This window comes from Salmo salar, chromosome 18 (assembly GCF_965601325.2).
Source record: "Salmo salar chromosome 18, fSalSal1, whole genome shotgun sequence".
NCBI classification, from domain to species: Eukaryota; Metazoa; Chordata; class Actinopteri; order Salmoniformes; family Salmonidae; genus Salmo; species Salmo salar.
This window is the reverse complement of record NC_138308.1, coordinates 97,981,161-98,007,926: the sequence shown is the minus strand read 5'-3', so window position 1 is coordinate 98,007,926 and position 26,766 is coordinate 97,981,161. Positions and strand designations below refer to the sequence as shown.

Genomic DNA, 26,766 nt, shown 5'->3' with positions numbered 1-26,766 from the left:
TGTGGTCCAAATCGGATGTTTGGTTCAATTCGCTTTATTTCTCAGAGATCTAATTATATTTAAACAAAATAATGTTACAGGAATGCTAATCTTACCTGTTGCTCGCTAAAGAAACGATATCAGAGCAATCCAAGATGGCTTGCTGAAATGACACGGAACGACCCTTCTGCCTTCTAGAATTCCTGTTGTAATATTACTCTACAAATAATAAGATAGAACTAAAATGAGTCATACCCTAGCAACAAGACAAGCTGGATACAACAAAAACAGAGCAAAGTTAACAAATGTCCCTTCTCGTCCCTTCTCCTCTTCTCCCTTTGTCCCTCCCGTCGTCGTCCTCCATTCTCATCCCTCCCCCAGGCTCGCCGGCCTCCCCCTCCCCCCCCCTCCCGTCCACAGCCCCGATGATGATAGCGATGTCGAGGAGGTTGTGATTGCCCTGTATGACTTCAATGGTCCTGAACCACATGACCTCACTATGACCAAGGGAGGAGAATACGTCATACTGGAGAAATGTGACATCAACTGGTACAAGGCCCGCAACATATACGGGTCAGTACGGTGTGTATGTGAGCCTGTGCTCACTGTAGCTTGGCCCCTTGTATAATCTCACTGTAGCTTGGCCCCTGGTATATAATCTCACTGTAGTTTGGCCCCTGGTATATAATCTCACTGTAGCTTGGCCCCTGGTACATAATCTCACTGTAGCTTGGCCTCTGGTATATAATCTCACTGTAGCTTGGCCCCTGGTATATAATCTCACTGTAGCTTGGCCCCTGGTGTATAATCTCACTGTAGCTTGGCCCCTGGTATATAATCTCACTGTAGCTTGGCCCCTGGTATATAATCTCACTTTAGCTTGGCCCCTGGTGTATAATCTCACTGTAGCTTGGCCCCTGGCATATAATCTCACTGTAGCTTGGCCCCTGGTATATAATCTCACTGTAGCTTGGCCCCTGGTATATAATCTCACTGTAGCTTGGCCCCTGGTATATAATCTCACTGTAGCTTGGCCCCTGGTATATAATCTCACTGTAGCTTGGCCCCTGGTATATAATCTCACTGTAGCTTGGCCCCTGGTATATAATCTCACTGTAGCTTGGCACCTGGTATATAATCTCACTGTAGCTTGGCCCCTGGTATATAATCTCACTGTAGCTTGGCCCCTGGTATATAATCTCACTGTAGCTTGGCCCCTGGTATATAATCTCACTGTAGCTTGGCCCCTGGTGTATAATCTCACTGTAGCTTGGCCCCTGGTGTATAATCTTGGTCTTTGGACTCTCACATTGCACATCTTTGTTGTTTCTTCTTCTATGGCTGGCCCGCTACTATTGAGTTTGTTTGTTTCTTTGTTTGTTGACATGCAGGAAGGAGGGCTACATCCCCAGCAACTACGTGACAGATAAAAAATTGGGGAACCTGGAACAGTATGCGTGAGTAAAGTGCTGTGAGGCTAGAACATGGTACAGAAACACCATTTAGAACGCTAAATTGATTTTACCGGCCCACAGGGGTAATGCTAAGAGGGATCCTTGGGACGTCCATACCCTAACCCTTTTTAAATGTAAACTTTAATAACCACCACCACATTGCAAGCAAAACGTTTTAGCACCCCCCCCCCCCCCAATTCTCCAGATTTTGCCATAGGGTGGAGAGAAATGTTTGCAGATTTTAATATGTCTGAGTGAGACTGACTGACAAAATGAAAAGGGGTCCCCCGGTCGGTAATTCAATCATGATTACTAAGTTTAGATTGTCTATCAGACAGCTATATTTTATTTATTTTTATTTCACTTTTATTTAACCAGGTAGGCCAGTTGAGAACAAGTTCTCATTTGCAACTGTGACCTGGCCAAGATAAAGCAAAGCAGTTCGACACAAACAACAACACAGAGTTACACATGGAGTAAAACAAACATACAGTCAATAACACAATAGAAAAAAAGAAAATCTATATACAGTGTGTGCAAATGAGGTAAGATTAGGGAGGTAAGGCAATAAATAGGCCATAGTGGCGAAGTAAATACATTACAGCAATTAAACACTGGAGGGATAGATTTGCAGAAGATGAATGTTTGTTATACTATGTGTTTTACCAATCAAAAAAATCTGGGCTAAGTGAGCGACTACATTGACATTTTAGTCATTTAGCAGACACTCTTATCCAGAGCAACTTACAGTAGTGAATGCATACATTTCATAAAACATTTTTTTCTTCCATACTGGTCCCCTGTGGGAATTGAACCCACAACCCTAGCGTTGCAAACACCATGCTCTACCAACTGAGCCACCCGGGACCAGCGTCACTCTCAGTGACTAGCAGCCATGTCAGCTAACATTTTTTAGATTGGTAAAACACATAGCTGGCCGTTAGACGATCAGTGACTGGTCACGTAACACGAGAAAAACTGCTGTTGCACAACGAAAACCTCGGGAATTTCACCTTGTTTATTTTACTATTCTAACTTGTAAGTTGAGACCCCCAAATCAAAATCAAATCAAATGTATTTCTATAGCCCTTCTTACATCAGCTGATATCTCAAAATGCTGTACAGAAACCCAGCCTAAAACCCCCCAAAACTGCAAGCAATGCAGGTGTAGAAGCACGGTGGCTAGGAAAAACTCCCTAGAAAGGCCAGAACCTAGGAAGAAACTTAGAGAGGAACCAAGCTATGAGGGGTGGACCAGTCCTCTTCTGGCTGTGCCGGGTGGAGATTATAACAGCACATGGCCTAGATGAGCCTTGTGAGTAAAAAAAAATATATATATATATATATATATATATACACATATGCAGAAACACCCCGAATTGCGGGCTGCAGTTGCAAACTATTGCACCAGTTGCCCGTCTGTGAGATTAGGCTACCTGAGTTCTCAAGCAGCCACTGGGCCAGCCAACCTTTGATCCATATCAACCAGTATTCTAGTTACAACAAGCATGTGTAGGATGCTTATATTATTTAAAAATAACGGTGTAAATGTGGAGTCGGCAATGAACGTAACAGCAGTAAAAATGTATTTCTAATTGACGTAGCTAGACAACAATATTATTATTTACCTTTATTTAACTAGGCAAGTCAGTTAAGAACAAATTCTTAATTTCAAGGACGGCCTAGGAACAGTGGGGTTAACTGCCTTGTTCAGGGGCAAAATGACAGATTTGTACCTTGTCAGCTCAGGGATTTGAACTTGCAACCTTTCGCTTACTAGTCCAACGCTCTAACCACTAGGCTACCCTGCCGCCCCAAATACACTGTGGTTGGAACAAAATGTAAAATGTATTTCTAATTGACCTATTTAGACAACAATATACTGTGGTTGGATCAATAGGGCCGTTATCAGCTTCATTTCAGTCGTGCAGTGCAAACACTTGTCTGGAAAAGTCGACTGTCAGCAACTAGCTAGCCTATGTTGAATAATAAAATACATTTTCCATTAAAATGTTGTAATAGTCAGCAAACACGAGAGGGAAAACAATTAGCCAGTTAACAACTCCGTTAAAGTTTACAAATAAGTCAACCTGGTCTCAGAGCGTTAGTGTGTTATTATGTCCATCACCCATTTCGTATGATCTATTACGAAGGACAATTCGTGTTATATTTTACGAATTTGAAAAATCTACAATATGTTACAAATTTGAAAAAATGTAGGTGTTACGAATTCTAGCTAGGTGGCTAACTTTAGCTAGCTGGCTAACGTTAGGGTTAAGTTTAGGAGTTAGGTTAAATGGTTAAGGTTAGCTAAAAGGGTTAGGGGAAGGGTTAGCTTACATGCTAAGTAGTTGCAAAGTAGCTAAAAAAGTAGTAAGTCATTGAAAAGTTGCTACAATGCTAAAGTTGTCAGTGCTGAGATTCGAACTCGCAACCTTTAGGTTGCTAGACGTTCATCACCCATTTCGTATGATATATTACGAATTGCAATTCGTATTATATGTTACGAATTTGAAAAACGCACCGTGACGAATTTGCTAAACTTATATGTTACGAATTCTAGCTAGCTGGCTAACGTTAGCTAGGCTAGGTTAGGGGAAGGGCTAGCTAACATGCTAAGTAGTTGCAAAGTAGCTAAAAAGTAGAAGAACATTTGCTAATCAGCTAAAACGTTAAAGTTGTCGGTGATGAGATTCAAACTCTCAACCTTTTTGGATTGCTAGACGTTGACGTTATATGCCTACCCATCCACCCGACCAACCACCCTACTTCTATGTTTGCCTTAAGTAACCATCTGTCTTATGTAACCATTCCAAACGTAACATACCATACTAATTTGAGTGTCCTGGATTTACATTTACTATGTTACGTCTGATGCAGAGCTGTTGCCATACCAGGCGGTGATGCAACCGGTCAGGATGCTCTCAATGGTGCAGCTCTAGAACTTTTTGATGATCTGGGGACCCATGCCAAATCTTTTCAGTCTCCTGAGGGGGAAAAGGTGTTGTTGTGCCCTCTTAACAACTATCTTGGTGTGTTTGGACCATGATAGGTTGTTGGTGATGTGGACACCAAGGAACTTGAAGCTCTCAACCTGCTCCACTACAGCCCCGTCGATGAGAATGGGGTCATGCTCGGTCCCCCTTTTCCTGTAGTCCAAAATCATCTCCTTAGTCTTTATCACGTTGAGGGAGAGGTTGTTGTCCTGGCACCACACTGCCAGTTCTCTGACCTCCTCCCTATAGGCTGTCTCATCATTGTCGGTGATCAGGCCTACCACTGTTGTGTCGTCTACAAACTTAATGATGATGTTGGAGGGGACTAAGTACACACCCCGATGGCCCCAGTGTTGAGGATCAGCATGGCAGACGTGTTGTTGCCTACCCTTACCACCTGGGGAGGCCCATCAGGAAGTCCAGGATCCAGTTGCAGAGGGAGGTGTTTAGTCCCAGTATCCTTAGCTTAGTGATGAGCTTTGAGGGCACTATGGTGTTGAACGCTGAGCTGTAGTCAATGAACAGTATTCTCACATAGGTGTTCCTTTTGTCCAGGTGGGAAAGGGCAGTGTGGAGTGCAATAGAGATTGCATCATCTGTGGATCTGTTGGTGCTATATGCAAATTGGAGTGGGTCTAGGGTTTCTGGGATGATGGTGTTGATGTGAGCCATGACCAGCCTTTCAAAGCACTTCATGGCTACAGACTTGACCGCTATGGGGCGGTAGTAATTTAGGCAGGTTACCTTCGCTTCCTTGGGCACAGGGACTATGGTGGTCTGCTTGAAACATGTTGGTATTACAGACTCAGTCAGGGAGAGGTTGAAAATGAGACTTACCAGTTGGTCAGCGCATGCTTTGAGTACACGTCCTGGTAATCCATCTGGCCCTGTGGCCTAGTGAATGTTGACCTGTTTATAAGGTCTTACTCACATCGGCTGCCGATTAAATAAATAATTTAACCTTTATTTAACTGGGCAAGTCAGTTAAGATCAAATTTTTATTTACAGTGACAGCCTAAGAACAGTGGGTTAACTGTCTTGTTCAGGGGCAGAACAACAGATTTTTACCTTGTCAGCTCGGGGATTCAACAAGGTAAAAATCTGTCATTCTGCCCCTGAACAAGGCAGTTAGTGTTGCTTGCCTCGAAGCGAGCATAAAAGGCTCGCGGCTGTGCTTCCCTTTGTAGTCCGTAATAGTTTTCGAGCCCTGCCTCGTCCGACGAGCGTCCGAGCCAGTGTAGTAGGATTCAATCTTAATCCTGTATTGACGCTTTGCTTGTTTGACGGTTCGTCTGAGGGCATAGCGGGATTTCTTATAAGCGTCCGGATTAGTGTCCCGCTCCGTGAAAGCGGAAGCTCTAGCCTTTAGCTCGATGCGGTTGTTGTAAACCATGGCTTCTGGTTGGGATATGGACGTACGATCACTGTGGGGACGATGTCATTGATGAAGCCGGTGACTGATGTGGTGTACTCCTCAATGCCATTTGGATGAATCCCGGAACATATTCCATTCTGTGCTAGCAAAAACCGCCCTGTAGCGGAGCATCCGCGTCATTTTCACATTTAGCAATGCGTGTGATAATCTATCGACAGCTGTCTGCTAGCCAGCTAAATAAGATGATTAATTAGCTAGCTTGCTAACTAGTTTCACTTACCAGTAAACACGCTAGCTTAGGCTTTCGTGGTCATCATTGTCTACGGAAGCATGATCCTGGCAATAGTAGTGCGTGAGGAATCCCTGTCTTCTTCTTCTGTGGGTTTTATGGCGGACTAAATCCTAAAAAGGTTGTAGACAGACAGGCGGAGAGCCAGGAGCCAATAGAACGCGTTTGCCAGCTAAATTACACTTTTATACTGTTAAACGGTCATTTTATATTGATTCTGGTTTGTAATGAGAGGGAACTTTCTTCGTCCATGACCCCATTTTGATATCTGAACATTCTTGTGACCCCAACCATTTTGAGAAAAAAAATCATGTAATTAACAGCCAATGTTTCCATTTTAATCTGGGGCTGTCAATAGAAAAACATTCTAACAGTATTTCTGATTGTCTTCTCAACTCAACATCACATACTGTTAATGTGGGGCTATGACAGTCCATTGCAAATTAGTCTGACTTATATCTGACATGTATCTAATGCCGCGTTCAAAACAACTGGGAACTCGGAAATCTCTGACTTCCGACTTCAGTGCATTCAAGACAACTTGGGAACTCTGGGTGGTGTAACGAGCTCTGACTGGGAAAAATTATTTTGAACGGTCATCTTTCTAGAGCTCAGACTTTCTGACCTGAAGATCACTGACGTCATGGTTTGATCTCGTTTTTTTTTCAAAGATTCCATTTGGTCTTGAAAGCACCAATATCTCACCACCACTAATGAGATGGGTGTGGCTTGATGTTTGGGGGCGTGGTCAATAGTGCGCACCTCATCTCTGCTGTCACATCGAACCTGGATTGATATTTGGTTTTAATGCAGACGATAGTACTGCTGAATCCAGCTTCACATAGATATGAGCTGGTGAAGGATAGCATGAGTTTTAATGCTCTAATGGAGATGGCAGGGTATTCCCTTTGAGTCAGGAACCAAAACTTCTCCGTACTGACTCGTGGAATGTGTTGTGTGCAGCATTCGGTCACATGACAGCTCGAACGGCCGAACTTGACTGTTGCACTTACGATTCAAGCGCAATGGTCAAGTGTGGCCTTTTCCCACGATCTAAAGGCACTCTCTATTTTAGATTTCATTCATTTTCATATAGATTTTTAAGGTCAACCACATTACAAAAGACAATGTATTTGTTATTGGGTTTTTTTTCTCTTCATATCAAGCGAGCCCCACATGGCGTCACGACCCCTAGTTTGGGAATTGCTGTCATAGACGGCTTGACAGAAATGGTAGCAGAAGGTGAATGTTAAACTTTTGTTGCCCACATCCAGATGACGCTGTAGGTCAGAGCAACTCATAGAATTGGTCAATAGGCGTCATAATCACCTGGAGAAATCTGACCTGCAATTTGGAAACGAAGGCGCTGTACTTATAACTCGTTAAAAACAAAAACAAAAAATGGAATCACTTTGAAGTGACACAAATGAAGCTTTTCACTTTTACATTTCAAGATGTGTATGTGGACACCCCTTCAAATGAGTGGATTTGGCTCTTTCTGCCAAACCCTTTGCTGTATAGTGCCAACTGTAAAGTTTGGAGAAGGAGGAATAATGGTCTGGGGCTGTTTTTCATGGTTCGGGCCCCTTAATTCCAGTGAAGGGAAATCTGAACGCTACAGCATACAATGACATTCTAGACGATTCTGTGCTTCCAACTTTGTTGCAACAGTTTTGGGGAAGGCCTTTTCCTGTTTCAGCATGACAATGCCCCCGTGCACAAAGCGAGGTCCATACAGAAATAGTTTGTCGAGATCAGTGTGGAAGAACTTGACTGGCCTGCACAGAGCCCTGACCTCAACCACATCGAACACCTTTGGGATGAAATGGAACGCCGACTGCGAGCCAGGACTAATCGCCCAACATCAGTGTCCGACCTCACTAATAGTCTTGTGGCTGAATGGAAGCAAGTCCCTGCAGCAATGTTCCAACATCTAGTGGAAAGCCTTCCCAGAATAGTGGAGGCTGTTATAGCAGCAAAGGGGGGAACAGCTCCATATTAATGCCCATGATTTTTGGAATGAGATGTTCGACGATCAAGTGTCCACAAACTACTGGCCGGTTTTGATATTTTATTTTGTATTTAGTGAGTCTGGCTTTAAGTGTTGTATTATATTGCAGTGTGACCTAATGGATTAGTGTGTGTGTTTCAGCTGGTACAGTAAACATGTCAACCGGAACAAAGCTGAGGAACTACTGCGCACAGAGGCGAGTAAACAAACATAATGTGTGGGTGTGTTTACTGTGTGTGTGTGTGTGTGTGTACTGTCTGTGGTGTGTGTACTGTCTGTGGTATGTATATGTATGTGTACCGTCTGTGGTGTGTGTGTACTGTCTGTGGCTCAGTTGGAAGAGCATGGTGTTTGCAACATGTTTGCAACGCCAGGGTTGTGGGTTCAATTCCCACGGGTGACCAGTACGGGGGGGGGGAAAAATGTATGAAATGTATGTGTTCACTACTGTAAGTCGCTCTGGATAAGAGCATCTGCTAAAATGACAAGAAAATGGTGTGTGTAGTGTGTGTTTAACTCTGTCTCCCTACAGGATAAAGAGGGGGGGTTCATTGTAAGGGACTCCAGTCAGCCAGGGGCCTACACCGTCTCTCTGTACACCAAGTCAGCAGGGTACGCATCAATGTGGATCCTAGTTTAGAACGTTGTTTAAATGTTCTCTTAGGTCCGCATAATGTTTCCATTTCTTGTGTCAGTAAAAAACATTTGTTTGGATCATTGGAACGTTGTTTAAATGTTGTGTGAACGTCATAGGGAGGGAGGTGCAGCTATAAGGCATTACCACATCAAGGAGACCTCAGGCTGCCCCAAACAGTTCTACCTGGCTGAGAAACACCTGTTCACCTTGATACCTGACCTCATAGAGTACCACAACCACAACGCTGCAGGTAGACTACACACACACACACTGTTCACCTGGATACCTGACCTCATAGAGTACCACAACCACAACGCTGCAGGTAGACTACACACACACACACACTGTTCACCTGGATACCTGACCTCATAGAGTACCACAACCACAACGCTGCAGGTAGACTACACACACACACACTGTTCACCTGGATACCTGACCTCATAGAGTACCACAACCACAACGCTGCAGGTAGACTACACACACACACACTGTTCACCTGGATACCTGACCTCATAGAGTACCACAACCACAACGCTGCAGGTAGACTACACACACACACTGTTCACCTGGATACCTGACCTCATAGAGTACCACAACCACAACGCTGCAGGTAGACTACACACACACACTGTTCACCTGGATACCTGACCTCATAGAGTACCACAACCACAACGCTGCAGGTAGACTACACACACACACACTGTTCACCTGGATACCTGACCTCATAGAGTACCACAACCACAACGCTGCAGGTAGACTACACACACACACTGTTCACCTGGATACCTGACCTCATAGAGTACCACAACCACAACGCTGCAGGTAGACTACACACACACACACTGTTCACCTGGATACCTGACCTCATAGAGTACCACAACCACAACGCTGCAGGTAGACTACACACACACACACACTGTTCACCTGGATACCTGACCTCATAGAGTACCACAACCACAACGCTGCAGGTAGACTACACACACACACTGTTCACCTGGATACCTGACCTCATAGAGTACCACAACCACAACGCTGCAGGTAGACTACACACACACACACTGTTCACCTGGATACCTGACCTCATAGAGTACCACAACCACAACGCTGCAGGTAGACTACACACACACACTGTTCACCTGGATACCTGACCTCATAGAGTACCACAACCACAACGCTGCAGGTAGACTACACACACACACACTGTTCACCTGGATACCTGACCTCATAGAGTACCACAACCACAACGCTGCAGGTAGACTACACACACACTGTTCACCTGGATACCTGACCTCATAGAGTACCACAACCACAACGCTGCAGGTAGACTACACACACACACTGTTCACCTGGATACCTGACCTCATAGAGTACCACAACCACAACGCTGCAGGTAGACTACACACACACACACTGTTCACCTGGATACCTGACCTCATAGAGTACCACAACCACAACGCTGCAGGTAGACTACACACACACTGTTCACCTGGATACCTGACCTCATAGAGTACCACAACCACAACGCTGCAGGTAGACTACACACACACACACTGTTCACCTGGATACCTGACCTCATAGAGTACCACAACCACAACGCTGCAGGTAGACTACACACACACTGTTCACCTGGATACCTGACCTCATAGAGTACCACAACCACAACGCTGCAGGTAGACTACACACACACTGTTCACCTGGATACCTGACCTCATAGAGTACCACAACCACAACGCTGCAGGTAGACTACACACACACACACTGTTCACCTGGATACCTGACCTCATAGAGTACCACAACCACAACGCTGCAGGTAGACTACACACACACACACTGTTCACCTGGATACCTGACCTCATAGAGTACCACAACCACAACGCTGCAGGTAGACTACACACACACACACTGTTCACCTGGATACCTGACCTCATAGAGTACCACAACCACAACGCTGCAGGTAGACTACACACACACTGTTCACCTGGATACCTGACCTCATAGAGTACCACAACCACAACGCTGCAGGTAGACTACACACACACACTGTTCACCTGGATACCTGACCTCATAGAGTACCACAACCACAACGCTGCAGGTAGACTACACACACACTGTTCACCTGGATACCTGACCTCATAGAGTACCACAACCACAACGCTGCAGGTAGACTACACACACACACTGTTCACCTGGATACCTGACCTCATAGAGTACCACAACCACAACGCTGCAGGTAGACTACACACACACACACACTGTTCACCTGGATACCTGACCTCATAGAGTACCACAACCACAACGCTGCAGGTAGACTACACACACACACACTGTTCACCTGGATACCTGACCTCATAGAGTACCACAACCACAACGCTGCAGGTAGACTACACACACACTGTTCACCTGGATACCTGACCTCATAGAGTACCACAACCACAACGCTGCAGGTAGACTACACACACACACTGTTCACCTGGATACCTGACCTCATAGAGTACCACAACCACAACGCTGCAGGTAGACTACACACACACTGTTCACCTGGATACCTGACCTCATAGAGTACCACAACCACAACGCTGCAGGTAGACTACACACACACACTGTTCACCTGGATACCTGACCTCATAGAGTACCACAACCACAACGCTGCAGGTAGACTACACACACACTGTTCACCTGGATACCTGACCTCATAGAGTACCACAACCACAACGCTGCAGGTAGACTACACACACACACTGTTCACCTGGATACCTGACCTCATAGAGTACCACAACCACAACGCTGCAGGTAGACTACACACACACACACACTGTTCACCTGGATACCTGACCTCATAGAGTACCACAACCACAACGCTGCAGGTAGACTACACACACACACTGTTCACCTGGATACCTGACCTCATAGAGTACCACAACCACAACGCTGCAGGTAGACTACACACACACTGTTCACCTGGATACCTGACCTCATAGAGTACCACAACCACAACGCTGCAGGTAGACTACACACACACACACACACACACACACACACACACACACACACACAATCAACATGTATTCACATGTATTCACATGCACCAAGGCATCCACACACACTCTTTCACTTCAATTCAAGGCTCTTTATTGGCATGGGAAACATATGTTAACATTGCCAAAGTCTCTCTCGCTCTCTCTCTCCTCTCTCGCCCCTCTCTCTCGCCCCTCTCTCTCTCTCGCCCTTTCTCTCTCTCGCCCTTTCTCTCCTCTCTCGCCCCTCTCTCTCGCCCCTCTCTCTCTCTCTCCCTTTCTCTCCTCTCTCGCCCCTCTCTCTCTCTCGCCCTTTCTCTCCTCTCTCGCCCCTCTCTCTCTCTCGCCCTTTCTCTCCTCTCTCGCCCCTCTCTCTCGCCCCTCTCTCTTGCGCCTCCTCTTTCTCTCACCCTTCTCTCCTCTCTTTTCTCTCAGGTCTGGTAGCCAGGTTGAGGTATCCAGTAGGAAAGGAGAGATCGGCTCCATCCACAGCAGGCTTCAGCTACGGTGAGATTCTACTCTACTCTGTCCTACCCTGTTCCACTCTACCCTGTTATACTCTACCCTGTTGGGTTCTACTCTACTCTACCCTGTTCTACTCTACTCTACTCTGTCCTACCCTGTTCCACTCTACCCTGTTATATACTACCCTGTTCTGTTCTACTCTACTCTACCCTGTTCTACACTACTCTACCCTGTTCTACTCTACTCTACCCTGTTCTACTCTACTCTACCCTGTTCTACTCTACCCTGTTCTACTCTACTCTACCCTGTTCTACACTACTCTACCCTGTTCTACTCTACTCTACTCTACCCTGTTCTACTCTACCCTGTTCTACTCTACTCTACCCTGTTCTACACTACTCTACCCTGTTCTACTCTACTCTACTCTACCCTGTTCTACTCTACCCTGTTCTACACTACTCTACCCTGTTCTACTCTACTCTACTCTACTCTACTCTACCCTGTTCTACACTACTCTACCCTGTTCTACACTACTCTACCCTGTTCTACTCTACTCTACCCTGTTCTACACTACTCTACCCTGTTCTACTCTACTCTACCCTGTTCTACTCTACTCTACCCTGTTCTACTCTACTCAACTCTACCCTGTTATACACTACTCTACCCTGTTCAACTCTACACTACTCTACCCTGTTCTACACTACTCTACCCTGTTCTACTCTACTCTACCCTGTTATATCCTACTCTACCCTGTTCTACTCTACTCTACCCTGTTCTACTCTACCCTACTCTACTCTACCCTGTTTTATCCTACTCTACCCTGTTCTACTCTACCCTACCCTGTTCTACTCTACTCTACCCTGTTATATCCTACTCTACCCTGTTATATCCTACTCTACCCTGTTCTACTCTACTATACTCTACCCTACCCTACTCGACTCTACCCTGTTCTGCTCAACTCTACCCTGTTCTACTCTACTCTACCCTGTTCTACACTACTCTACCCTGTTCTACTCTACTCTACTCTACTCTACCCTGTTCTACTCTACCCTGTTCTACTCTACCCTGTTCTACTCTACTCTACCCTGTTCTACTCTACTCTACTCTACTCTACCCTGTTCTACACTACTCTACCCTGTTCTACTCTACTCTACTCTACTCTACACTGTTCTACACTACTCTACCCTGTTCTACTCTACTCTACCCTGTTCTACTCTACTCTACCCTGTTCTACTCTACTCAACTCTACCCTGTTATACACTACTCTACCCTGTTCTACCCTACACTACTCTACCCTGTTATATCCTACTCTACCCTGTTCTACCCTACTCTACCCTGTTCTACTCTACCCTACTCTACTCTACCCTGTTCTACTCTACTCTACCCTGTTCTACTCTACTCTACCCTGTTCTACTCTACTCTACCCTGTTATATCCTACTCTACCCTGTTATATCCTACTCTACCCTGTTCTACTCTACTCTACCCTACCCTACACTACTCTACTCCACCCTGTTCTACTCTACTCTACCCTGTTCTTCTCTACTCTACCCTGTTCTACCCTACTCTACTCTACCCGGTTCTACCCTACCCTGTTTTACTCTACCCTGTTCTACCCTACTCTACTCTACCCGGTTCTACTCTACCCTGTTTTACTCTACCCTGTTCCACCCTACCCTACTCTACCCTGTTCTACTCTACTCTACCCTGTTTAACCCTACCCTACTCTACCCTGTTCTACTCTACTCTACCCGGTTCTACCCTACCCTGTTTTACTCTACCCTGTTCCACCCTACCCTACTCTACCCTGTTCTACTCTACTCTACCCTGTTCTACTCTACTCTACTCTACCCTGTTCTACTCTACTCTACCCTGTTCTACTCTACTCTACTCTACTCTACCCTGTTCTACTCTACTCTACCCTGTTCTACTCTACTCTACCCTGTTCTACTCTACTCTACTCTACTCTACCCTGTTCTACTCTACTCTACCCTGTTCTAGTCTACCCTGTTCTACTCTACTCTACTCTACCCTGTTCTACTCTACTCTACCCTGTTCTACTCTACTCTACTCTACCCTGTTCTACTCTACTCTACCCTGTTCTAGTCTACCCTGTTCTACTCTACTCTACTCTACCCTGTTCTACTCTACTCTACCCTGTTCTACCCTACCCAACTCTACCCTGTTCTACTCTACTCTACCCTGTTCTACTCTACTCTACTCTACTCTACCCTGTTCTACTCTACTCTACCCTGTTCTACTCTACTCTACCCTGTTCTACTCTACTCTACCCTGTTCTAGTCTACCCTGTTCTAGTCTACCCTGTTCTACTCTACTCTACTCTACCCTGTTCTACTCTACTCTACCCTGTTCTACTCTACTCTACCCTGTTCTACCCTACCCAACTCTACCCTGTTCTACTCTACTCTACCCTGTTCTACTCTACTCTACTCTACTCTACCCTGTTCTACTCTACTCTACCCTGTTCTACTCTACTCTACCCTGTTCTACTCTACTCTACCCTGTTCTAGTCTACCCTGTTCTAGTCTACCCTGTTCTACTCTACTCTACTCTACCCTGTTCTACTCTACTCTACCCTGTTATACTCTACTCTACTCTACTCTACTCTACTCTACTCTACCCTACTCTACTCTACTCTACCCTGTTCTACTCTACTCTACTCTACCCTGTTCTACTCTACTCTACCCTGTTATACTCTACTCTACTCTACCCTACTCTACTCCCTACAGAGAAGTGGGAGATCAACCCTTGTGAGCTGACCTTCATGAAGGAGCTGGGTAGTGGTCAGTTTGGGGTGGTGCGGCTGGGGAAATGGCGAGCTCAACACAAAGTAGCCATCAAGGCTATCAGAGAGGGAGCCATGTACGAAGAGGACTTCATAGAGGAAGCCAAGGTTATGATGTGAGTACAATACATGACACACGGGCTGACAGACAGCACACATCGATAGACGAATAGATGGATGGACAGACAGCACACATCGATAGACGAAAAGATGGATGGACACACACATATATAACACACACATTCTAACGGTTTGTAACCATAAGATCCCCACATTGTGTGTGTGTGTGTGTGTGTGTGTGTGTGTGTGTGTGTGTGTGTGTGTGTGTGTGTGTGTGTGTGTGTGTGTGTGTGTGTGTGTGTGTGTGTGTGCGCGTGTGTGTGTCTCAGGCGTCTCTCCCATCCTAAGCTGGTGCAGCTGTACGGAGTGTGTACCCACCAGAAGCCCATCTACATTGTGACTGAGTTCATGGGACTGGGATGTCTGCTCAATTACATCAGGTAAGCCCAAAGTCATAGGTCTGCACTCAGAAACATGTTGCATAACGCTGCTTTCATTTTTCAATGTTTTTTTTAATCATTTTTTTTAATCAGGATAGCATATAGGCTGTTCTAGGCAGGTTAACCAAAAGGTTGCTGGTTCGAATCCCCGAGCCGACTAGGTAAAAAAAAAAGTGTCAATGTGCCCTTGAGCAAGGCACTGAACCCTGATTTGCTCCTGTAAGTCTCTCTGGATCAGAACGTCTGCTACATGACTCAAATGTAATGTAAAAGATACCCTCCTGTAGGTTTTAACTCCAACCCTGTTCCTGGAGAGATATCCTCCTGTAGGTTTTAACTCCAACCCTGTTCCTGGAGAGATACCCTCCTGTAGGTTTTAACTCCAACCCTGTTCCTGGAGAGATACCCCTCCTGTAGGTTTTAACTCCAACCCTGTTCCTGGAGAGATACCCTCCTGTAGGTTTTAACTCCGACCCTCCAACCTGGCCAACATACGTTTCAGCTGTCTTGTTTTTTGTTAATTTACTTCAGGCAACGTCGGGGCACCTTCAGCCCAGGGTCCTTACTGAGTATCTGTCAGGACGTCTCAGAGGGGATGGAACACCTGGAGGCACACGGCTTCATACACAGAGACCTGGTGAGTCTATCAGCCAATAGGATCATAGTATTACAGACACCTAGACAATAGGGAGAAAGTTGGTGAGTCTTTCTGCCAATAGGCACAGATCTGGTTAGAGTAACAGCCAATCTCTGTCTCTCTCGCTCTCTGTCTCTCTAGGCAGCGAGAAACTGTCTGGTGAACGATGCTCTGGTGGTGAAGGTGTCAGACTTTGGAATGGCCAGGTACGTACAGTGAGAGAAAAAAGTATTTGATCCCCTGCTGATTTTGTACGTTTGCCCACTTACAAAGAAATGACCAGTCTATAATTTTAATGGTAGGTTTATTTGAACAGTGAGAGACAGAATAACAACAAAAAAATCCAGAAAAACGCATGTCAAAAATGTTATAAAATGATTTGTATTTTAATGAGGGAAATGAGTATTTGACCCCCTCTCAATCAGAAAGATTTCTGGCTCCCAGGTGTCTTTTATACAGGTAACGAGCTGAGATTAGGAGCACGCTCTTAAAGGGAGTCCCTCCCTCTCTTTTTATCTCTGTCTGTCTCAAATTCAAAGGGCTTTATTGGCATTGAACACGTTTACTAAGGGCTGGGATTTGCCGGGGGACCTCACAATTCTATCACGATACCTAAGTGCCAATAAGATATATTTCTTGCGATTATCACGATTCTATATGTATTTGCGATTCGATAACTGTGATATTATTGCGATTTGATGTTCCATACATATTGCTGCTGCAACAAGAGAAGTCCGTGAGGAAAAACAGGTTTGGAGGACAAGCTATGAATGGGAAATGCAGACATTTTGGTGCAGGTACAGCAAACTAGCGCAGGAATAATATCACAATATGTAACTGTATCCATTTTCTTCCCCCACCACTGCCGTCGTGGGTACGCCAAATAAAAATCCGTTTATTTATTTCTTTTTTTTCTTCTCTCGCCTGAGTAGCCTCGTTTCACTGCCAAAATGAAAATGAAACCATCTAGTGTTCAGCGAAATAACAACACAATGTCAAATACAGGAAGTCTAGTCAAATAATTAACATCCAATCACATTAACCGTTACTCTCTCGCTGAAAACCTTCACTCTTGCGCAGACTTAGAAACGTAACAATCTGAACAATAAGCCACGGGAGTTTTTTTGAGCGAGAATCAAGACGACTTTCGAGTAGTAAGACATGTATAAATTCAACAGATACCATTAATAAGAAGGGGCTAGAAGGGTCTTATATGGTGAGCTACCGAGCGGCCTGGTCACGGGTCATGTTGAGGGGGGAGCGGCCTGGTCACGGGTCATGTTGAGGGGGGAGCGGGAGCGGCCTGGTCACGGGTCATGTTGAGGGGGGAGCGGCCTGGTCACGGGTCATGTTGAGGGGGGAGCGGCCTGGTCACGGGTCATGTTGAGGGGCGGGGGGGAGCGGCCTGGTCACGGGTCATGTTGAGGGGCGGGGGGGAGCGGCCTGGTCACGGGTCATGTTGAGGGGGGAGCGGCCTGGTCACGGGTCATGTTGAGGGGGGAGCGGCCTGGTCACGGGTCATGTTGAGGGGGGAGCGGCCTGGTCACGGGTCATGTTGAGGGGGGAGCGGCCTGGTCACGGGTCATGTTGAGGGGGGGAGCGGCCTGGTCACGGGTCATGTTGAGGGGGGAGCGGCCTGGTCACGGGTCATGTTGAGGGGGGGCGGAGCGGCCTGGTCACGGGTCATGTTGAGGGGGGAGCGGCCTGGTCACGGGTCATGTTGAGGGGGGAGCGGCCTGGTCACGGGTCATGTTGAGGGGGGGAGCGGCCTGGTCACGGGTCATGTTGAGGGGGGGAGCGGCCTGGTCACGGGTCATGTTGAGGGGGGAGCGGCCTGGTCACGGGTCATGTTGAGGGGCGGGGGGAGCGGCCTGGTCACGGGTCATGTTGAGGGGGGGAGCGGCCTGGTCACGGGTCATGTTGAGGGGGGAGCGGCCTGGTCACGGGTCATGTTGAGGGGGGAGCGGCCTGGTCACGGGTCATGTTGAGGGGGGAGCGGCCTGGTCACGGGTCATGTTGAGGGGGGAGCGGCCTGGTCACGGGTCATGTTGAGGGGGGGAGCGGCCTGGTCACGGGTCATGTTGAGGGGCGGGGGGGAGCGGCCTGGTCACGGGTCATGTTGAGCGGCGGGGGGGAGCGGCCTGGTCACGGGTCATGTTGAGGGGCGGGGGGGGAGCGGCCTGGTCACGGGTCATGTTGAGGGGGGAGCGGCCTGGTCACGGATCATGTTGAGCGGCGGGGGGGAGCGGCCTGGTCACGGGTCATGTTGAGGGGGGAGCGGCCTGGTCACGGGTCATGTTGAGCGGCGGGGGGGAGCGGCCTGGTCACGGGTCATGTTGAGCGGCGGGGGGGAGCGGCCTGGTCACGGGTCATGTTGAGGGGCGGGGGGGGAGGCCTGGTCACGGGTCATGTTGAGCGGCGGGGGGAGCGGCCTGGTCACGGGTCATGTTGAGGGGCGGGGGGGAGCGGCCTGGTCACGGGTCATGTTGAGGGGCGGGGGGGAGCGGCCTGGTCACGGGTCATGTTGAGGGGCGGGGGGGAGCGGCCTGGTCACGGGTCATGTTGAGCGGCGGGGGGGGAGCGGCCTGGTCACGGGTCATGTTGAGGGGCGGGGGGGGAGCGGCCTGGTCACGGGTCATGTTGAGGGGCGGGCGGGAGCGGCCTGGTCACGGGTCATGTTGAGGGGCGGGGGGGAGCGGCCTGGTCACGGGTCATGTTGAGCGGCGGGGGGGAGCGGCCTGGTCACGGGTCATGTTGAGCGGCGGGGGGGAGCGGCCTGGTCACGGGTCATGTTGAGCGGCGGGGGGGGAGCGGCCTGGTCACGGGTCATGTTGAGGGGCGGGGGGAGCGGCCTGGTCACGGGTCATGTTGAGGGGCGGGGGGAGCGGCCTGGTCACGGGTCATGTTGAGCGGGCGGGGGGGAGCGGCCTGGTCACGGGTCATGTTGAGGGGCGGGGGGGGAGCGGCCTGGAGTCACGGGGGGGGGGTCATGTTGAGGGGGGGAGCGGCCCTGGTCACGGGTCATGTTGAGCGGCGGGGGGGAGCGGCCTGGTCACGGGTCATGTTGAGGGGGGAGCGGCCTGGTCACGGGTCATGTTGAGCGGCGGGGGGGAGCGGGCCTGGTCACGGGTCATGTTGAGGGGGGAGCGGCCTGGTCACGGGTCATGTTGAGGGGCGGGGGAGCGGCCTGGTCACGGGTCATGTTGAGCGGCGGGGGGGGGAGCGGCCTGGTCACGGGTCATGTTGAGGGGCGGGAGGGAGCGGCCTGGTCACGGGTCATGTTCAGGGGCGGGAGCGGCCTGGTCACGGGTCATGTTGAGGGGGGAGCGGCCTGGTCACGGGTCATGTTGAGCGGGCGGGGGGGAGCGGCCTGGTCACGGGTCATGTTGAGCGGCGGGGGGGAAGCGGCCTGTGGTCATGTTGAGGGGCGGGGGGGAGCGGCCTGGTCACGGGTCATGTTGAGGGGCGGGAGCGGCCTGGTCACGGGTCATGTTGAGGGGGGAGCGGCCTGGTCATATGGGTCACTCTCTCCCTTTGTGTGTGTGTGTGTGTGTGTGTGTGTGTGTGTGTGTGTGTGTGTGTGTGTCGTGTGTGTGTGTGTGTGTGTGTTAGGTACGTGCTAGATGACCAGTACACTAGTTCATCAGGAGCTAAGTTCCCAGTCAAGTGGTCTCCTCCTGAAGTCTTCAACTTCTGCAAGTACAGCAGCAAGTCTGACGTTTGGTCCTTCGGTAGGTGGTCACTGTGTGTGGGTGTTTGTTTGTGGACGGTGTATTAATGTGTGTTTGTGTGTGTGGACGGTGTATGGGTGTGGTGTGTGTGAACGGTGTATTGATGTGTGTGTGTGTGTGTGTGTGTGTGTGTGTGTGTGTGTGTGTGTGTGTGTTGTGTGTGTGTGTGTGTGGTGTGTGTGTGTGTGTGTGTGTGTGTGTGTTGTGTGTGGACGGTGTATTGATGTGTGTGTGTGTGTGGACGGTTTATTGATGTGTGTGTGTGTATGTGTGAACGGTCTATTGATGTGTGTCAGGTGTGTTGATGTGTGTGTGTGTGTGTGTGTGTGTGTGTGTGTGTGTGTGGACGGTGTATTGATGTGTGTGTGTGTGTTGACAGTCTATTGATGTGTGTGTGTGTGTGTGTGTGTGTGGACGGTCTATTGATGTGTGTGTGTGTGGACGGTGTATTAATGTGTGTGTGTGTGTGTGTTGTGTGTGTGTGTGTGTGTGTGTGTGTGTGTGTGTGTGTGTGTGTGGACGGTGTATTGATGTGTGTGTGTGTGTTGACAGTCTATTGATGTGTGTGTGTGTGTGTGTGTGTGGTGGACGGTCTATTGATGTGTGTGTGTGTGGACGGTGTATTAATGTGTGTGTGTGTGTGTGTGGACGGTGTATTGATGTGTGTGTGTGTGTGTGTTGACAGTCTATTGATGTGTGTGTGTGTGGACGGTGTATGATGTGTGTGTGTGTGTGTGTGTGTGGACGGTGTATTAATGTGTGTGTATGTGTGTCAGGTGTGTTGATGTGGGAGGTGTTTACAGAGGGGAAGATGCCGTTTGAACACAACCCCAACCACGAGGTAGTGATGATGGTGTCGGAAGGACATCGCCTCTACAGACCCAAGAAGGCCACGCCCAACATCTATGACATCATGCTGCGCTGCTGGCACGAGGTACATCATACGCTTCCTACTTCCTACTTTGTGTATTGTGAATGTTTGAGGCAGAAGATACACTGAACAAAAATATAAAACGCAACATGTAAAGTGTTGGTCCCATGCTTCATGAGCTGAAATAAAAGATCCCAGAAATATTCCATACACACAAAAATATAATTTATCTCAAATGTTGTGCACAGATTTGTTTACATCCCTGTTAGTGAGCATTTCTCCTTTGCCAAGATAATCCATCCACCTGACAGGTGTGGCATATCAAGAAGATGATTAAACGGCACAATCATTACACAGTTGCACCTTGTGCTGGGGACAAAGTTTTTATAGGGAGCATGCAATTAGCATAGTGACAGCAGGAATGGCCACCCGAGCGTTTGCCAGAGAATTTTTGTTAATTTCTCTACCATAAGCCGCCTCCAACGTTGTTTTAGAGAATTTGGCAGTACTTCCAACCGGCCTCACAACCGCAGATCACGTGTATGGTGTCGTGTGGGCAAGCGGTTTGCTGATTGGGCAATTTGCTGATTGGGCAGGCATAATCTACGGACAACGAAAACAATTGCATTTTATCGATGCCAATTTGAATGCACAGAGAAACCGTGATGAGATCCTGAGGCCCGTTGTTGTGCCATTCATCCGCCACCATCACCTCATGTTTCAGCCTGATAATGCACAGCCCCATGTCACAACAATCTGTACAATTCCTGGAATTCCTGGAAGCTGAAAAATATCCCAGTTCTGGCCTGCATCCTCACCAGACATGTCACCCATTGAGCATGTTTGGGATGCTCTGGATTGACGTGTACAACAGCGTGTTCCAGTTCCCACCAATATCCAGAAACTTCCCACAGCCATTGAAGAGGAGTGGGACAACATTCCACAGGCCACAATCAACATCCTGATCAACTCTATGTGAAGGAGATGTGTAGCGCTGCATGAGGCAAATGGTCTCACCAGATACTGACTGGTTTCCTGATCCACACCCCTACCTTTTTTTTTTAGGTATCTGTGACCAACAGATTCATATCTGTATTCCCAGTCATGTGAAATCCATAGATTAGGACCTAATGAATTTATTTCAATTGCCTAAACTGTAACTGTTGTAACTCTCTCTCCCTCTCTCTCTCTCCCTCTCTTTCTCTCCCTCTCTCTCTCTCCTCCCTCTCTCTCTCTCCCTCCTCTCTCCCTCTCTCTCCCTCTCTCTCTCTCCTCCCTCTCTCTCACTCCTCCCTCTCTCTCCTCCCTCTCTCTCTCTCCCCCCTCCCTCTCTCTCTCTCCCCCTCCCTCTCTCTCCTCCCTCTCTCTCCTCCCTCTCTCTCTCTCTCCCCCATCCCTCTCTCTCTCTCCCCCTCCCCTCTCTCTCTCCCCCCCTCCCTCTCTCTCTCTCCCCCCTCCCTCTCTCCCTCCCCCCCCTCCCTCTGTCTCTCCCCCCTCTCTCCCTCCCTCCTCCCCTCTCTCTCTCCCTCTCTCTCCCTCCTCCCTCTCTCTCTCTCCTCCCTCTCTCTCTTCCCCATCCCTCTCTCTCTCCCCCCTCCCTCTCTCTCTCTCCCTCTCTCTCTCTCTCCCCCTTCCCTCTCTCTCCCCTCCCCCCTCCCTCTCTCTCTCTCCCCCTCCCTCTCTCGCTCTCTCCCCTCCCTCTCTCTCTCTCCCCTCCCCCCCCCTCTCTCTCTCTCCCCTCCCTCTCTCTCTCTCTCCCCCTCCCTTTTGCTCTCTCTCCCCTCTTGCTCTCTCTCTTCCCCCTCCCTCTCTCTCTCTCCCTCCCCCCCTCTAGAGAGCGGAGGAGAGACCATCGTTTTCTCAGATCTCCGTCTTGATCTCCGACGCTCTAGAAGTGGATGGGTCCTCCTCCGCCTGAACCCACCAAAAAGATCCTCTCCTCCGCCTGAACCCACCAATCAGATCCTCTCATCCACCTGAACCCACCAATCAGATCCTCTCCTCCGCCTGAACCCACCAATCGGATCTTTGGCTCCGCCTGAACCCACCAATCAAATTGCAACCACCAGTCGGATCTCCTCAGATCCAGTGTTGATGGAGAACTGCTTGGCTTATGGTTGTAAACATTCCACACCGCTCTCTGTACTGATGGATCTCTCGTGATGGACGATTACGGTGGATTTTGTTAGACAGAAAGTTTATGTCCAAATACCATATACTGTTTCACCACTTCTATCCTGTCTGACAGGAAACTGGACGGTCTTCTCAAAACGGACTGTATATGTTTTATCTCCCCCCTTTTCCCCTCAGAACAGCCTCAGTTCGTCGGGGCATGGACTCTACAAGGTGTGGAAAGCGTTCCACAGTGATGCTGGCCCACGTTGACTCCAATGCTTCCCACAGTTGTGTCAAGATGGCTGGCCCTCCTTTGGGTGGTGGACCATTGTTGATACACACAGGAAACTGTAGAGCTTGAAAAACCCAGCAGCGTTGAAGTTCTTGACACAAACCGGTGCGCCTGGCACCTACTACCATACCCCATTCATAGGCACTTCAATCTTTTGCCTTACTGATTTAACCTTTTGAATGGCACATGCACAATCAATTATCTCAAGGCTTACATTTTTAATTAGTATTTTTTTTTAAATCTTAATCTTCTCCGCTACATATATACTGATTTGAAGTTGATTTAACAAGTGACATCATAGCTTTTCACCTGTTCAGTCTGTGATGGGAAGAGATCATTCAGATCCATCCATCTCCTCATATTTCACATGTCCTCAAATCCATCTGACTTGTACTGTGGACAGACAGGTACGTTTTTTATATTTATAAGGTAAATGTATGTTTTTAATAGTACTGCAGAAGTTTGAATGTAATTTCAATAAAAATGAATGACAATACTATTGTCCTATAGGATTGTATTCTCTGTCCATCAAGTCAATAGGGAAACAATGTCAACAGACACGGTGTTCCAGATTCCAGATAGATACCTCGTTTTAGAAAGGTGTTCCAGACTCCAGACAAGGTGTTCCAGACTCCAGACAAGGTGTTCCAGACTCCAGACAAGGTGTTCCAGACTCCAGTAAGGTGTTCCAGACTCCAGACAAGGTGTTCCAGACTCCAGACAAGGTGTTCCAGACAAGGTGTTCCAGACAAGGTGTTCCAGACGAGGTGTTCCAGACTCCAGACGAGGTGTTCCAGACTCCAGACGAGGTGTTCCAGACTCCAGACGAGGTGTTCCAGTCTCCAGACAAGGTGTTCCAGACTCCAGACAAGGTGTTCCAGACTCCAGACAAGGTGTTCCAGACACGGTGTTCCAGACTCCAGACACGGTGTTCCAGACTCCAGACACGGTGTTCCAGACTCCAGACACGGTGTTCCAGACTCCAGACACGGTGTTCCAGACTCCAGATAGGTGTTCCAGACTCCAGATAGGTGTTGCAGACACTGTGTTCCAGACTCCAGACACGGTGTTCCAGACTCCAGATAGGTGTTCCAGACTCCAGATAGGCCAACGTGTATGGGACACCACTTTACCAGATACAGGGCCTTCAGAAAGTATTCACACCTCTTGACTTTTTCCACATTTTGTTGTTGTTACAGCCTGAATTTAAAATTGATTAAATTGAGATTTTGTGTCACTGGCCTGCACACAATACCCCATAATGTCAAAGTAGAATTATATTTTTAGAAATGTTTTAAAAAAATGAAAAGCTGAAATGTCTTCAGTCAATAAGTATTCTACCCCTTTGTTATGGCAAACCTAAATAAATTCAGGAATTAAAATGTGCTTAGTCACAAGTTGCATAGACTAATAATAGTGTTTCATATGATTTTTGAATGACTACCTTATCTCTGTATCCCACACATACAATTATCTGTAAGGTACCTCAGTCGAGCAGTGAATTTCACAGATTCAACCACAAAGACCAGGGAGGTTTTCCAATGCCTCACAAAGAAGGACACCTATTGGTAGATGGGTCAAAATAAAAAAAGCAGACATTGAATATCCCTTTGAGCATGGTGACGTTATTAATTACCCATTGGATGGTGTATTAATACACCCAGTCACTACAAAGATACAGGCGTCCTTCCTAACTCAGTTGCCAGAGAGGAAGGAAACCACTCAGGGATTTCACCATGAGGTCTATGGTGACTTTAAAACAGTTACAGAGTTGAATGGCTGTGATAGGAGAAAACTGAGGATGGATCAACAACATTGTAGTTACTCCACAATACTAACCTAAATGACAGAGTGAAAAGAAGGAAGCCTGTACAGAATAAAAAATATTCCAAAACATGCATCCTGTTTGCAATAAGGAAGTAAAGTAAAACTGCAAAAAATGTGGCAAAGAAATCAACTTTATATCCTCAATAAAAGTGTTATGTCTGGTGCAAATCCAACACAACACATCACTGAGTGCCACTCTTCATAATTTCAAGCATGGTGGTGGCTGCATCATGTTATGGGTATGCTTGTCATTGGCAATATATTTGTTCGGATAAAAAGAAACGGAATACAGCTTTAAGCACAGGCAAAATACTAGAGGAAAACCTGGTTCAGTCTGCTTTCCACCAGACACTGGGAGATGAATTCACCTTTCAGCAGGACAATTACCTAAAACACAAGGCCAAATCTACAATGGAGTTGCTTACCAAGACAACACTGAATATTCCCGAGTAGCCTAGTTACAGTTTTGACTTAAATTAGCTTGGGCCTCCCGAGTGGAGCAGCGGCCTAAGGCACTGAGTCGCAGTGCTTGAGGCGTCACTACAGACCCGGGTTCGATCCTAGGCTGTGTCACAGCCGGCCATGACTGGGAGACCCATGAGGCGGCGTACAATTAGCACAGGGTTGCCCGGGTTAGGGGAGCCCTGTGTCTTCTCCAGGTTAAGCGAGCAGTGTGTCAAGAAGCAGTGAGGCTTGGCAGGGTCGTGTTTCAGAGGACACATGGCTCTCGATCTTAGCCTCTCCCGAGACCGTACGGGAGTTGCAGCGATGGGACAATACTGTATCAAACGAAATTGGTGCGATTTTTTTTTAATCTATGGCATGGCAAGACTTAAATGGTTGTCTAGCGATGATCAACAAACAATTTGACAGAGGTTTGAAGAATTTTCTGAAAAATAATGTGCAAATATTGTACAACCCAGAAAGACTCACAGCTCTTAGAGACTTACCCAGAAAGACTCACAGCTGTATTCGCTGCTAAAGGTGATTCTAACATGTATTGACTCAGGGCGTGTGAATACTTATGCAAAAGAGACATTTCTGTATTTCATGTTCAATAAATGTACAAAAATGTCTAAACATGTTTTTCACTTGTCATTATGGGGTATTGTGTGTAGATGGGTGGGAAATCAATTTAATCAAATTGAATTCAGGCTGTAACAACAAAATGTGGGGTAAGTCAAGGGGTAGAATGAGTGGTTATGTTATGCTGTTTTTAATAGTAGTGTGACTGACTATTGTTATGAAATTAAATCATATTTATCAAACAACGTCCTGTGAAGTGATGTGTCTGTATTGTAGCCTGCGGTGTTATTTATGCATGACCGCCGCGACACAAAACCTCCGCCCTGCCTGCCTGCCTGCCTGCCTGCCTGCCTGCCCGGCCGACCCAATGATTTAAGACACGCCACGCCCCGTGCTCAGCCAGAAAACACACACACACACACACACAGACACACACACAGACACACACACACACACACACACACACACACACACACACACACAGAGAGAGAGAGAGAAAGAGAAAGAGAGAGAGAGAGCGTCCGTTAATCTATGAGATGCTATAAGGTGATTATTGTATCGGAGGCTCTGGATATAGGACCGTCTCAAAGGTAAGACTGACATGATTATGGCGATGGCTTTTTAAAATCCCGTTTTGGACACTTGTTGATGTTTTTCAAAGCTACTGTCTCATGGTTGAACAGAAAAGCGAACAGGTGAACCCTTATTGATACTAGTCAGGCTATGTTGACGCGTGGTCTTCC

At 47.8% G+C, this 26,766-nt stretch overlaps 1 protein-coding gene across 1 annotated transcript in view; it reads left to right on the top strand.

Annotated features, from left to right (window-relative positions):
• LOC106578163 (tyrosine-protein kinase Tec) overlaps window positions 1-23,666 on the top strand; it is a 38,607-nt gene extending 14,941 nt beyond the window's left edge. Inside the window, 14 exon segments of the mRNA XM_014156792.3 lie at window positions 361-399; window positions 401-552; window positions 1,371-1,436; window positions 8,246-8,300; window positions 8,637-8,716; window positions 8,858-8,991; window positions 12,191-12,262; window positions 14,969-15,140; window positions 15,414-15,524; window positions 16,056-16,161; window positions 16,303-16,367; window positions 19,774-19,892; window positions 20,669-20,826; window positions 22,598-23,666. Coding sequence (XP_014012267.3) covers window positions 361-399; window positions 401-552; window positions 1,371-1,436; window positions 8,246-8,300; window positions 8,637-8,716; window positions 8,858-8,991; window positions 12,191-12,262; window positions 14,969-15,140; window positions 15,414-15,524; window positions 16,056-16,161; window positions 16,303-16,367; window positions 19,774-19,892; window positions 20,669-20,826; window positions 22,598-22,681 — 1,413 coding nt within the window. The 3' untranslated portion in view covers window positions 22,682-23,666.
• The last annotated feature ends 3,100 nt before the right edge of the window (window positions 23,667-26,766 follow it).